At 49.7% G+C, this 14,020-nt stretch overlaps 1 protein-coding gene across 2 annotated transcripts in view; it reads left to right on the forward strand.

Annotated features, from left to right (window-relative positions):
* Positions 1–14,020, forward strand: part of WDR59 (WD repeat domain 59) — a 1,027,519-nt gene that overhangs the window by 258,034 nt on the left and 755,465 nt on the right. For both annotated transcript variants that reach the window (XM_086945225.1, XM_086945226.1), the window contains exon 8: positions 7,713–7,829. In XM_086945225.1, coding sequence (XP_086801351.1) covers positions 7,713–7,829 — 117 coding nt within the window. The remainder of the gene's footprint in view (positions 1–7,712; positions 7,830–14,020) is intronic.

A 14,020-nucleotide genomic window follows, 5' to 3' on the forward strand; every position in this document is an offset into this window, starting at 1 on the left:
GCTGTCAGGTCGAAGATGCTAAGGTAGCGGGCAGCTCCCATTCGGTCGACCAGTTCATCTGCCCGGGGGATGGGATGTGCGTCCGTTCTGGTGACTTCATTCAGGCCCCGGTAGTCGACGCAGAACCGGAGTTCTGGTGTGGTTCCGGGGGCGGCTGCTTTGGGGACCAGTACGACCGGGCTGGCCCATGGGCTGTCTGAGGGCTCGATGACCCCGAGCGTGAGCATCTTAGCCACTTCCGCCTGGATGCAGGCCCGTACCCGATCAGGTACGCGGTAGGCCCGGTGGCGGATAGGAGGGCTGTCTCCGGTGTCTACATCGTGCACACACCAGGAAGTGACACCTGGGGTGAGGGAGAACAGACTGGCGAACCGTGACAGGAGGGCTTGGCACTCTTGGCGTTGTTCTCTGGTGAGGGTCTCCGAGAGTCGGACCCCATCTACGGAGCCGTCTTGCTCCTGGGTCCGCAGGAGGTCAGGGAGAGGCTCGGAGTCGTCTTCAACCCCATTGTCCGTGGCCATCAATAGGCTGAGTTCTGTTCGTGCAAAGTGGGGTTTCAGTCTGTTGGTGTGGAGGACTCGGAGGGGGTTCCGGGAGGACTCCATATCGATCAGATAGGTGGCAGGACCCTTGCGCTCGATCACCTTGAAGGGCCCCGTCCATTTGTCTTGGAGAGCGCATGGCTCCGTCGGGGACATGACCCATACCTGTTGTCCCGGTTCGAATTCAATGGATGAGGCGTTCTGGTCATACCATTTTTTCATGTCCTCTTGACTGGCCTCTAGGTTGGCTTTTGCTAGGTCTCTGAACCGCCGGGACTGGTTGCGGAGGGTGAGGAGGTACCGGAAGACATCTGGAGGGTTCTTGGTCGGAGGCATCTCCCAGCCTTCTTTGATCAGGCTGAGCGGCCCCCGCACTGGGTGCCCATAGAGCAGTTCGAATGGGCTGAAGCCTAGGGATTTCTGTGGGACCTCTCGGTAGGCGAAGAGGAGGCACGGCAGCAGCACGTCCCACTGGCGACGGAGGGGCTCTTCCAATCCCCCGATCATTCCTTTCAGCGTGCGGTTGAACCGCTCAACAAGTCCGTTCCCTTGGGGGTGATAGGGGGTCGTGAAGCGGTAGGTGACCCCACACTGTTGCCAGAGAGATTTCATGTATTTAGAGATAAAGTTCGTGCCTCTGTCGCTGACGACTTCTCGGGGGAACCCCACACGGGAGAAGATCCCCATCAGGGCCCGGCCGACCACTGGGGCTGTCACGGTCCGGAGAGGAACAGCCTCAGGGTAGCGGGTGGCGTGGTCCACTAGCACCAGAATGAAGCGATGTCCTTGTTTTGTACGCGGGTCCAGGGGTCCCACAATGTCTATTCCGACCCTCTCAAATGGGGTCGTGACTACTGGAAAAGGTTGCAAGGGGGCTTTTAGTTTGCGGCCGCTCTTCCCACTGGCTTGGCACGTGGGGCAAGATCGGCAATGCTGGTGCACATCGTTCCTCATTTTGGGCCAGAAGAAGTGGGTCACTAGGCGACTGTAAGTTTTATCTTGTCCTAGGTGCCCTGCTAGGGGGACATCGTGGGCCAGGTTTAACAGGAAGTCTCTAAAGCAGAGGGGCACTACTAGTACTCGGTTGGCCCCCAGCTCGGCGATTCGTTGCTCGCTGTATAACAGATCATTGTCCCAGTAGACCCAATGAGTTCCGGAGGTGTCCCCTGCGCTTTGGGCGAGCGCTTGTTGGCGGAGTCCCTCAAGGGAGGGACAGGTCTTCTGTTCCTGGCGAAATTGTTCTTGTGTGGGTCCCCCCTCTTGGGCCCACTGGTCAAGGTTAGCGAGGTCGGAAGGTTGAGCCGGTTCGAGGGGGGTGTCCTGGTCGGGGGTTTCGGCTGGGGCGACCGGAGGCGGTGGCGCCGGCCATTCTGGTTCTTCCGGGTGATGGTTGGCACGGGCGGCCATGGACCGGGTGGTGACGCACGCCCAGTCCGGGACGCCCAACATCCCCAAGTGTTCTTTTCGCTCCACAGCGGCCCACGGGGAGCTCTCCAGGTCATTCCCGAGGAGGCAGTCCACGGGGGCGTCGTCTCGGACCGTCACCTTCAACATTCCGGAGACCCCTCCCCACTCAAAAGGGACGCAGGCCATCCGACACAGACTTTCCGAGTTGTCGGCTGAGCGTACAGGGCAGAGAATGTTCGGTAGATATTGTTCTGGGGTCACCAGGTGACAGCGGACGGCTGTCACACTGGCCCCGGTGTCCCGAAGGGCCTCGGCCCGTTGTCCATTGATGCTCACCCATTGGCTGTACTTCTGGGTGTTAGCGGGTAGGGGGACCCGCGGGACCATGTCTCTTCCCCCTAAGCACGCGAGAGTCATGGCGGCTGGCTCCCACTCTGGATACTCTTGTTCGTCTGTTTCTTGTTCCTCGGAGATCTGTTCTTCCCCTAGTGCTGCGGCGGCCACATGGCGGGGTTTTGGACTCTGATACTGCGGGCAGTTTGGGTCGTTTGCATAGTGGCCGACTCGTTGGCATCGGTGACACGTGACGTTTGCTCTGTACCCCGGTCGCGCCGGGGTGCTGCCCCGGTTGGCCGGGGGGGTGGTGCTGGTAACGGGGGCGGCCGGAGTGTTGTCTCTTCCCCGCCCTTGGCCTCCTCCTCCTCTGGGTCGGTGGTGACCATTGTTGTTCCTGTTTTGCTCGTAGGACCCATTCCGGCCCACTCTGGTGATCTCCCACCGGTCAGCTTCGGCGGCGAGCTGCCGGGGATCGGTTAACTTGCTGTCGAGGAGGTGTTGGCGTAGTTCAATGAAGCAATTGTTGGACAGATGCTCCCATACCATCAGATTGAACAGTTGCTCGTAGGTCGTGACGTTGTTCCCTTTGATCCAGCCTTCGAAAGCTCGGCTAAAGTACGTTACATAGTCCACCCAAGTTGTACCCGGGATGCGTGTGCAGTCTCGGAACCTCTGACGGTACATCTCGGGCGTGAGGCCATAGCGAGTGAGAAGGGCCGCTTTCATATGGTCGTAGGAGGTCATCTGGTGGTCTGGGAGCTGTAACAGGGTATCGCGGCCCTCATTGAGGAATCTGCCCCATAGGCCGGCTCCCCAATCGTTTCTATCGATCCGGTGCGCAGTCATAGCGATTTCATAGGCCTTAAACCATTGCTGGATATCGTCCTCTCGAAAATATTCTCGGACAACATCCTTGGGGATGTGTACTTTTTTCTCCGTGGTCCCGGGGGTGTGTGGTCTCTCGGGCACCCCCAACTCTTTATTCTGCTTGCGCAGGTTGATCTCGGCTAGGTTCCGTTCGTGCTCGTACGCTAGTTTCTTTTCCTCGAGCTCCCTTTGTCTCTGTTTCTCCTCTCTTTCTTCTCGGAGACGTAGGTGCTCTAAGTTTATTTTTTGTTCGGCCAACTTGAGTTCTACGTCCATCTTGAGTCGGGCCATTTCTAGCTCGTGTAGTCGGGTTTTTTCTCTTTCTTGGATCTCGTCTGGCGAGAGACCGGTTCTTTGCCCTTCAGGGGCCGTGTTGCTTTTTTTCGCGGTGCTTTGCTCAGGAGCTTCGGTATCCCCGGTCTCTGCCCAAGATTCTAGGGCATGCTTAAAATCGTCCTTGGTGCTTAGTCCGGTGGTAGCGATACCTAGTTCAATGCAGAACTGCTTTAGTTCACGATGGCTGTACTCCTCTAGTTTTTCCATTTGGAACTTCTCAGTTGATCCGCTCTCTTTAGTTGTCATTGTGGTTCGTTGTGGGGTGAGCTACTCTCTGTACGTATGCGGTGATTCGGATCGCGCCGCTGGCCACCAATGTTAGACGGACCGGGAGGGTCGGCCGAGATTACGGGGAGAGGTCTCCAGGGAGAGCCGTCTCCAACGACTGTACAGATAAGTAACTTCCCCCCCACAGACAGACACCACACAAGATTGAAGGTTAACGAGACTTTATATGCAATTCTTAGGTTACGTTGGTATGATACAAGGAGGTCTGGACTCAGGGGTCCCCTCGATTCGAGTCTGTGGTTGAGGAAAGGGGTAGCGGGACAGTCTTAGTTACCGGTGAGTTCAAAATAGCTCTCAATCCTCGAGCTCGGCGTTCTTGATGATCGGGCCGTGGAGGAGCCAAGCAGGTCCCGAGATGGATGAAGGAAGGATGACGGTCCGCGGCGGAGCCTGCAGGTCCCGGTGAAAGATGACGGTTATAACGGTCCGCGGCCACGCCAGCAGATCCGGACGACGATGAAGAATGAAGGTTACGACGGTTGTGGCAGCGCCAACAGGCAGGACGATGGTACACAGGACAGAGCTACGGCAGCGCCAGTAGTCCGTTCAGGATGAGTTCCTCTTTGCGTCTCTCGACTCCAAGATACAACTGCCTTCCTGCTCTGGAGCTGCCCCAGTTATAGGGCTGGCGTGCTTTGATGTCCGGACCCTCGCACTTGGAGGTCGGGAGGTCCGGGATGAGGGAGTCCAGACACCCAGCAGGGGGGTGGAGCCAGCGCCCGGGGAGGCGATGGGCAAGCGGCACTTGGTGGGGGAGAGCCATCGACACCTCCTTCTCCCATTGACTTGCCAAGTAGCCCGCTCACCTCCTGGGTGGATGGTGGTGCCGGGATGTCTGAGGCCTGGCCAGGCCCAGGGTTGAGGTCGGCCGGGGGCCAGGCGGCCACGTGGTGAAGTGTCCAAGATGGCGGCCCGGGCTGGGCGCGTGGGCCGGCAGTGGATCGGGCCCACGAGGTCGACATGCTCGAGGGCAGGGGTCCCTGAGGGGACGGAGGACGTACAATGGTGTTGTGGGGTGCTTGTGTGACCGGGCTCGGGCCTGGTCGAGCCGGGGGAGAGCGGCCCTTCGTGTGGCCTGTCCAACAACAACTACATACACATAATAAGGGATATGACTGGTTAAACTCTAAGACGTATAGGGGTGGTATTTTAGACGCCACAACTAAAAAGATACACTGGAGGATTCCGAAGATGAAAAATTAAAGATGTAAATCAGAGCATTTGCCTCTTTCACAAATGCGCATTGGTAAATCCAACACATCTGGCACTAAACGTTTGCCAGATTTACTAAGGTCGTCTACCAGGGATATGGCTGAGATCAGATCTAATTTGTTAAGTAAATTATTGAGCACATCCCCCGGCATTGAGTGCTCAAAATGAAGACATCCCCCGTCTTTGCACAACCCAGTTCTCCCATACAAGACAGTGCCGGATCTCCGCACGGTCTCAAGTTAAAATCACCTAATTCCATAAGTATTATAACAGTCCAGCTGCAATTCACTATGGATGAACTGGTCAGGGTTATTTGCCTACGCTTTTCCTCCTCTTCTCTTCTTCTGTTTGTGGTTTAAAGGTTTGGCAAACATCGCTCACTCTCATCCTCGTGGCGCCCACATAGGCCCGCAACCCTGGTTCATGACTGTACTCAAACTCTCTTTTGTTCCACACGAGTGGCTACCCAACAAGCCAGACTTTCTCTCACAGAATCTGGAGAAATCGGGCACCCAAATCCCTCAACCCTGTTATCTGTCTTTTGAGGTCATAGAATTTGGGTACCTTAATCTTCCACCTGAATGCATGAGCATTCTCTAGGAACATGCAAACTACCACCTGCACCTGCTATTCGGCCAAGTGGAAAAGATTTGTGTATACTAGTACTCCGAGGATATTGATCCTTTTAATGCCACAGTGCAGGACATAGTCTGCTACTTACTCCACTTGCAGGTTTCTGGTCTAGCCTTTACCTTCATATGATTACATCTGGCTGCCGTGGCTTCCTGCCTTCAAATAGACAACGCATCTCTTGCTTCAGAATACCAGTCATTAAAGCGTTCATGGAGGGTCTTAAGAGGATAATTCCTCCCCGGGTCCCACTGACGCACTCGTGGAATCTCAACATGGAACTCCGATGACTCATGGGCCCTCCGTTTGAGCCCCTCCACTCTTGCCCCTTCAGTTCCTCTTTCAGAAGGTGGCATTTCTGGTTCCTGTCAGTGAGCTTCAGACATTAACCCTGGAAGGACCTTTTGTGCAAGTACATAGGGATAGGGTTGTCCTCCTAACCAACCCCAAATTCCTCCCTAAGGTAGTTCCTCATTTCCACTTTAATCAATCCATTTACCTTCCTATCTTTTTCCCACAACGTGTTTCAGTGGCTTAACGGGCTCTTCATACTTTGGATGTAAAATGAGCCCTCATGACTATGTTGACAGAACTAGCCCATTTAGGAAGGCACAATAATTTTTGTTGCTTTCTTCAATCCCCACAAATTGAAGTCCCTATCCAAGTCAGGTATTTCCAGATGGCTAGTTAAATGCATCCAGGCATGCTATGCTAAAGCTAAAAGGACTCTGCCCACTCATCTCAGGGCACACTCTGCTTGGAAAAAGGAGCCTCTATGGCCTTCCTGGGGAACATCCCTATAGCTTATATATGCAAAGCAGCTACCTGGTCCATACCCCACACTTTCACAAAACTCTACTGTGTGCATTTTCTAGCCCCCCAACAAGCTAAAGCCAGACAGTTCTCTGTACACTCTTTTGAACTTCTGCAACACTCACAGGCTAGCCACCTCTTTTTGGGAGGCTTGCTGTAGTCTATGCACAGCATGTATATCTACAGTTACACATGCCTCAAACGAAAAATATTACTTACCCGATAAGCATTTGTTTGTGGCAAGCAGTGCTGTAGATTCACATGTGCCCATCCTTTTCCCTGGGCTCCCACGGCTGTTGCAGTATCTCTTACTATCTTTTTTCCTCGTTTGCATGGACATCTGTCCATATATATCGCTGCACTTCACATTCCATCCTCAACCGCAGTGCAGGAAAACAACCTGACGATGCCAGATGACCATGCGCGTTTCCAGCAAGAGGAGGAGTCAGTACCTCGTGACTTGAAAGACGACTTTGAAGAAACAAAACTTTCACACAACACTAGATGGCAGGAGTATGCACAGCATGTGAAACTACAGCACTACATGCCACAACTAGATGCTTGCAGAGTAAGTAATATTTTCCTTCCCAAAGATGGAGTTATATGGTCACTGCTCATTTTAATTAATTTTCAAAGGCTCCCCTTACCTGTTTACAAAGCACTGCACCATCTATCCTAGACAGGGTACCCACTGGGACACTTATACATTTAGTGAATAGAAGCTGGAGAGTATTGATGTGACTCAAATGCTGCCAAGTTCATGTATTAAAAATGCCAAAAAGCATCTAAGAGAGTAGGTAGAGAGCGTATTCATTAACAGAATAATACAGATAACCATAGAAAAAGATTTTTATCCAGGATGAAAAGTTTCACGATGAAATAAACATAATTCAAAGTGTTGGCTTGTGCCCTTTATCAGCCTTCCTATACAATGTTGGAGTAGATTTTAGAGAGGATTGACATAGAGAGTGGTACTTTTTTGTTAAAAATGTAGGATTGGGTGATAAGTGATTGTTCTGGTCATGGCACTTAATAGCAGAAAGTAATTCTTTTTTTAAAACATTTTTTGTTGCCCTAAACTCTGTCCAATAGTGGCAACCTAAGGAAAACTAAGCTTAATGAATCTTGTGACTCTTGTCGACTCTGAGAACAGTATAGCTGTGTGGTCTGAAATAGAGTACACAAAGCAACATTTGTGTGGCAAAGGCATTGTTTTAGTCTTTTCTTATGGGCTTTGATTGAACGGTTTGGTGTCAGTCCTAAATCTGCTTTCTGTTACAGAAACCCGGCACTGCTGTGGAATACATTGCAGCACACTTGTCCAAAATCCATGGATTGGATTGGCACCCCGAAAATGAACATATCTTGGCCACATCAAGCCAGGACAACTCTGTCAAGGTAAGGCTGCTGCCTGAGGAAGGAGTGTTATATTGTCTTGTTTGCCACAGTTAGATTACATTTTCTCGACATTAGCAATATTGGTAAAGTGCTTGTGCAAAAACAGCACATTGTTTACCAAGGCACACAAGGATGGGCACCACATAAGAGAAACAAGCTTTGATAAATCCAAATTGGTATCACCTATGTGAGCTTTATTGACTTTGCCAATGTCTTTTAGCCATGTTGTGTAGCAGCGTGGCTGCTGTTCAGCATGACTTAAAAGTTAGTGGTATAGAGAAGAGTATGGTAGAGTGGAGTCGCATAGAAGGGCATGGTGTAGATTATATTGTTATAGAGTGGACTGGTGTAAAGCGGATTTGGCATAAAGTGGCTTAGAGTGGATTGGCGCAGAGTGGCATATAGTAGAGTGGCATAGAATGGGGTAGAGTGGTGTGGCACAGGTTAGAGTGTGGAGGGGACTGGTGTTGAGTAGAGTGGAGTAGAATGGGGTAGCATGGTGTGGAGTGGCTTGTATTGGAGTACAGTGGAGTGGCATAGGGTGGTGTAGAGTGGTATTGTATGAAGTGGTGTAGAATTACACAGAGTAGAGTGGCTTAGAGAAATACAGCTTTGGGCCTAGCTAAAGCATTAATAGAGACGGCAGATAGGTGAAAGCCACATAAATAAGAAGCCATAAGCTTGTATTAAACGGAGGAAATCACAATGCACATCCAGGAATAATACTGAAATGCTTATGAAATAACAAAAGAAATTGTGTTTTGCAAAAAATACAAGGAAGAACACATCTACTTTGTCCATGCTACAGGGAGGAGCTAACATAAGAAAGGAAGGAAAGTGTACAGGGAACTAAGCAGTTGAAAGATTGCAAATGGGAGTTACAATTAAACCAACTAATGGTATGCTGTGGACAGGTTGTAAGGCCAATGAATTGTAAGCAATACATCTCACAGCATGGCACATGCGCTGTGCAGGCAAAACCTAAAAAAGGAATGAACAAAGGAAACTCTGCAAGGTGAACCTTCTGTCATGCTCCTTTTCCCAGCAATACTGGATCATAGAAACATATGATCTTTCTTACAACATGCCTGTGACCCCTCCACCCTCTCCTCCCTGAGGCGGCATTGGACTGGCCTTCAGAAAAGGGGAACTCTGCTGCTACAAGCTGCCACTGCAGCCATCGCTTGCAAACTGCAGCAATTTCCTTGTGAGAGGCAGAGGGTGAGCCGACATGTGCAAACAAACCATGCGGAAAACACATCGACATATAGAGGGCTCCTCTGAATTATTGAACACTAAAACTGTCCGGATAGGGGTTGAACTGGGTAGTTCACAAAAGAGGACCCGGACGAGGGGGTGGGGAATGGAGGTGGGTGACAATGACGTCTGTGTGAAGTAAGGGGTAAGGGGTGGGCGACCAACCTTTCCGAAGTTGGGGAAGTGGCTAGTTCTAAACTCACACAGAGGAATAGTGGGGAGGAAGGATCATTTGAGGATGTTTGTTCCATATTTGAGTAAATCTGAACTTCACACACTAGAACAACACAACACACAGAAGCAGGTCACAATCCAAGGCACCTTCTTTACCTTCAGATTACATGTGTGGTTCCATGGTGAAACCTGATGTACACTCTGCCACACTGAGCATCCTTTCCTGAAATGATAATGGCCTGGCTAAAAAGATTAAAAAGAGAGGTGGTGGCCCAGTATATTCCCCAACAGGAATCTGGGGTGGTGCTGCTACAGGAAAATCCTGTCCTGGGAGCACACTGTAGTTGCTTCTAGCGGATCCCCTGTGAATCAGTAGCACATGCAGGTTTCACCAGGACATCATGGAAGGTGGAAATTTTAATGACTTCTGACTCCAACCCCAGAGAGTAACTCAGCAGCTAAATAAGAACTCCCAAATTAAGTCACTTGAGATTTACCTTAGGCCAACTAAAGTGTTCCATTTGATAAAAGAAGAGGCATATATTCCAAGTGCTTTCCTCTTGGGGCAGGTTTTGAAACAAATGAGTTCTGTGTGTCTCATAATGGAACAGCCCTATTTTGTTGTGCCTTCACCCTGCTCTGTACCATGTGCACGGACTGTTTATTCACTGCAAGCATGCTAATTAAAAACTTGCTGCTTTTGCTGGGAATCCGGTAATACATTGGATGCCAGTTTTGCATCTTGCCTATTGACAGCTGTAACTGTATTGTCTGGCTAATGGAATCTAAAAGAAATTAGATTATATTAATAATAACTTTACTTACAGAATAGGGCTTTGATTTATTGGGGAATCATGAGATGCTGGGCCAACCCATAGGAAAGCAATTTTCTGGGTATGTCAACCATTGTGAGTGGGTCATCATAATAATGTTGGCAATTGATTTCTATAAGAAAACATTAAACATAATTTAGCCATTTGAATCTACTCACATTTTCCAATTTTAAGACATTCCGCAACATAGCCCGGTTCACAGCACACTCATTTGTTGTCCATACCCTGTGCCACAAGAGAATGGACTGCGTTCTAATTATATCTGAAATATGCGTTTTTCCAAGTTCAGTATGGCAGATATAAGTCGCGACACTTTCTGGTATTGTCAGAATATGCCTCATGAATTTATTTTTGGCTATTAGGAAAGCATTCATACAGTGAGGCAATGCATCAGCTCTTTTTATTTGCTATTGTCTTGACTGAGAGTGTCAGTCTTATCTTGGATCAGCTCACAGGACAGTCATTTGATAATTCATTGTCAAATACCTTGAATAATGGCAATTTGTCTGTGCATATTAGTGTAGGATGTCATAAGGCAAGAAGAATTGGCGAATTTATCTGCTATAGTGAGCTTTTTTTTCATCCTTTGTTGCAGCATAGTTAGATTTGACGTAAGATATTGCTTCTATAAGTAGTTGTCATTTTGTGCTGTGTGCTTCATTGCAAAACACATTATATTTTACTGTTTAAGTATTGCACTTGCCTGACAAATATTAGAGCAGCGCGTAGCATGTATCCTGTAAAAAGAAATGGGTTTATTTTCATGATGTTATAATATAAACGTAATCTGCACCGAACATAGTAATCCAAATACATTTTTTCTTTTAAACACATTTTTATTGTGTCAAAAATCACATACATTGCAGAGCTCCTTAACCCAGGACACATCTGCCAAAGTAAACATTCCGAATCATTTCTAATGACATTTGAGATGCACATTTCCTTTGTCATCACTATTGTAGAACAAGTAAACAGAAACACATTAACCCCCAGCCCCCCCCCCCCCCCCCCCCCCCCCCCCCCCTTTGCATGAACTCACTACTGCGTCTTAGTCGCCACTGCATTCCCCGGTCTCACATATACAATTCCTCGCTGTCCCCCAAGTCACTACCCCAAGGGTCCACACAACACCATAGATGCTGATATGTCCATCTGAGGCACTGGGTCCAAGTCTAGGCCTCGATAATCGGCCCATCTCTTCCAAATTATGGGTTTTTTTTTGGGCAACCCCTGGCCTTAAATATTGGGATCTCCATCACCATGCAGAAGTCTAGTCCAATCTTCTAGGCAGAGAGAGAGGGCAGAGTTGTCGCCTTCTACCCCCTTACTATGTCCTATTTTGCTAAAGTCAGTCCCAGCAGCAACAGGTGTCGCTTGAAGATGTTACCTCCTAGACCCTCTGTAATGTGTAGAAGTATATTCTGGTGGAGAAGGGGAGTTCCCACCCAAACACCTCTGCCAAACAGGCCATTACCTCTATCCAGAATTAAGTGAGTGCTGTACAGTGCCAGATGGTGTGCATCAAGGACCCCTCCTCTCGGCCACAGCGCAGACATAACGGGGATTGGACAAGGGCCACCCTCCATAACCTAAGCCTGGTATAGTATACCCGGTGAAGGTATTTGAATTGAATGAGACACAATCGCATCGCTATTGCTGCTTCTCTAGGAGACGCCAGTTCTTCCGTCCAGTCTCCCTATCTAGCAGGCCAATATCCTCCGCCCAAGCTTCTCTGAGTTTATCAAATGGATTGGAGCTATGCGTCACCAGGGACTGATAAATATTTGATATTTTGTGGTCCTGCAGATCACCCTTGAACATCTTGGCTTCTACTGGGCTAAATTCAGGGAGCACTTCTAGTCCCGAGACGCTGGGATGAATGGCATATCGAAATTAGAGGTATTTATAAAACGGAGTTTTCGGCATCTGGTACTCCTGTTGCAGATCTTGGAACAACTTCAATTTCACGCCTCCCATTACTTCTCCTAGAGTCGAAATACCAATATTGTCCCACCCCCGGAACCCGGATAACGCTGCTAGCTGCTGCGGAAAATGACCGTCATGCCACAGTGGAGTTTCCCTGGTCAGCTTATTCCATCACCTATTTCTGCGGAGGGATTTTTTCCATACCTGGAAGACCCCCTTCATAGATGGTGGTAGAGAATTGTGCAACGTCGCCAAGTACAAAATAGTATGTAGAGTGGATTCTCCCTTACACTGTCGTTCCACTGCGTAGGGGGGTCCTTCCGATCCCCATACCACCATTCATTCAGCACCAGTAGATGCGAGGCCAGGTAGTGCAATTGGACATCTGACGTAGCCACCCCCCACAATAAGTAGAGTGGAAACCGGTCCGCAGCACTACCTTGACGGAACCGCAAAGGAGATATGAGGTAAGGATGGTTCTGTAGCTGATACAGCAGACGCGGCAGCAAAACCATCCTAAAGATGTAGAGAAGCATATATGACCAGTTTTTCATCTTCTCGCACAAGCGTGCCCATACTGGTGCTACCTTGCTGTCCTGTGCCACTTTCGGAGACTCTGATTAGAAAACTCCCAGGTATATCACACCCACCGATGTAACCTGGACTGCCGAGGCCCAAGGCCCCAGGTCTGTACTCCCTCCCAGTGTCCACAGTGTAGATTTACGGGGGTTCATAAATAGCCCAGGCGTTTCCCCAAAGATTTACATGATGCGCAACAACCTCATTTCCATCCTATTAATATCCGTTATGAAGAATAGGATATCGTCCAAATATAGAGCGATATGGTCGGAGAGCCCTTGGTCCCATTCAAAGCCTGCCACTTTCGCATCCATTCTCACCCACGCCGCCAGGGGTTCCATGGCCAAAGCGAAGAGGTATAGGGACAACGGACACCCCTGGCGAGTGCCCCTACCAATTGTAAACATAAAGGAGGTGGATCCAGCAACCCAAATTGACGCTGTATGGTCTGTATATAGCAGCTTTAGGTATGAAAGGAAGCGGGGACCTATGTTCAGTCGATCCAATAATGCAAACAAATAGACCCAACTAAGGGAATCAAATGCTCTGTCCATATCTGCCAACATGAGAGCAGCCCGCACACCCTTTCCCTGAACCGCAGCTATGGTTGTGTGTGCTCATCTGATGTTGTGACCTGTAGCCCTCTGAGGCATGAATCCTACCTGGTCGGGAAGTATCAGACTAGTTATGTGGGATTGGAGGTGGTTGGCCAACGTTGTGGCCAGAATTTTGGCCTCAACTTTTAGCAGGGAAATGGGGCGATACGATGCATGCTGGTCGAGGGGTCGGCCTGGCTTATGAAACACCACTACCTCTGCATGCCTCCAGTCTTGTGATAGGTACCCCTGATCCCTGACTTCCTCAATGACCCGAAGATAATGGCGCCCTAATTTGGAGGAGTATTTCTTAAAGAATTCACATGGGAACCCATTTGGACCTGGTGCCTTGCCGGATTTGAGGTCTCCCAGCGCAGCACCTATCTCCTCGTCTGTAAGTGGAAGATCAAGGGCTGCGCATGCCGCACCCGAGAAAGCATGCGTCAGTAAGTCAGATAAAAAGCGCTGCACCACATCATCCTGCAGGAGCTCTCTAGGTGTATATAACTCTGCATAGTAGTGCGCAAAGCTTTCAGCAATGAGGGATGGGTCACTCATGACCCGACCATCATGCCCTGGTATATTCAGGAGAACTTTTGGTTGCAAGGCCCCTTGACACAAGCTATGCAACAATTTGCCAGTCTTGTCACCCCATTGGTAAATTCTGCTACGGGATGCCAGCCACGCGAGTAGGGCCTCCTCCATCAGGGTGTCGGCATGGGATTGTCACGCTAATGCCAGTTGTCAGCGCGCCAATCTTCCCTCTACTGTTCTGCTCCAATTCTAATAAGTGGGCACCCAACCGCAGAAGCGATTCCCGTCTGAT

Source organism: Lissotriton vulgaris, chromosome 12 (genome assembly GCF_964263255.1).
Source record: "Lissotriton vulgaris chromosome 12, aLisVul1.2, whole genome shotgun sequence".
Classification (NCBI taxonomy): Eukaryota; Metazoa; Chordata; class Amphibia; order Caudata; family Salamandridae; genus Lissotriton; species Lissotriton vulgaris.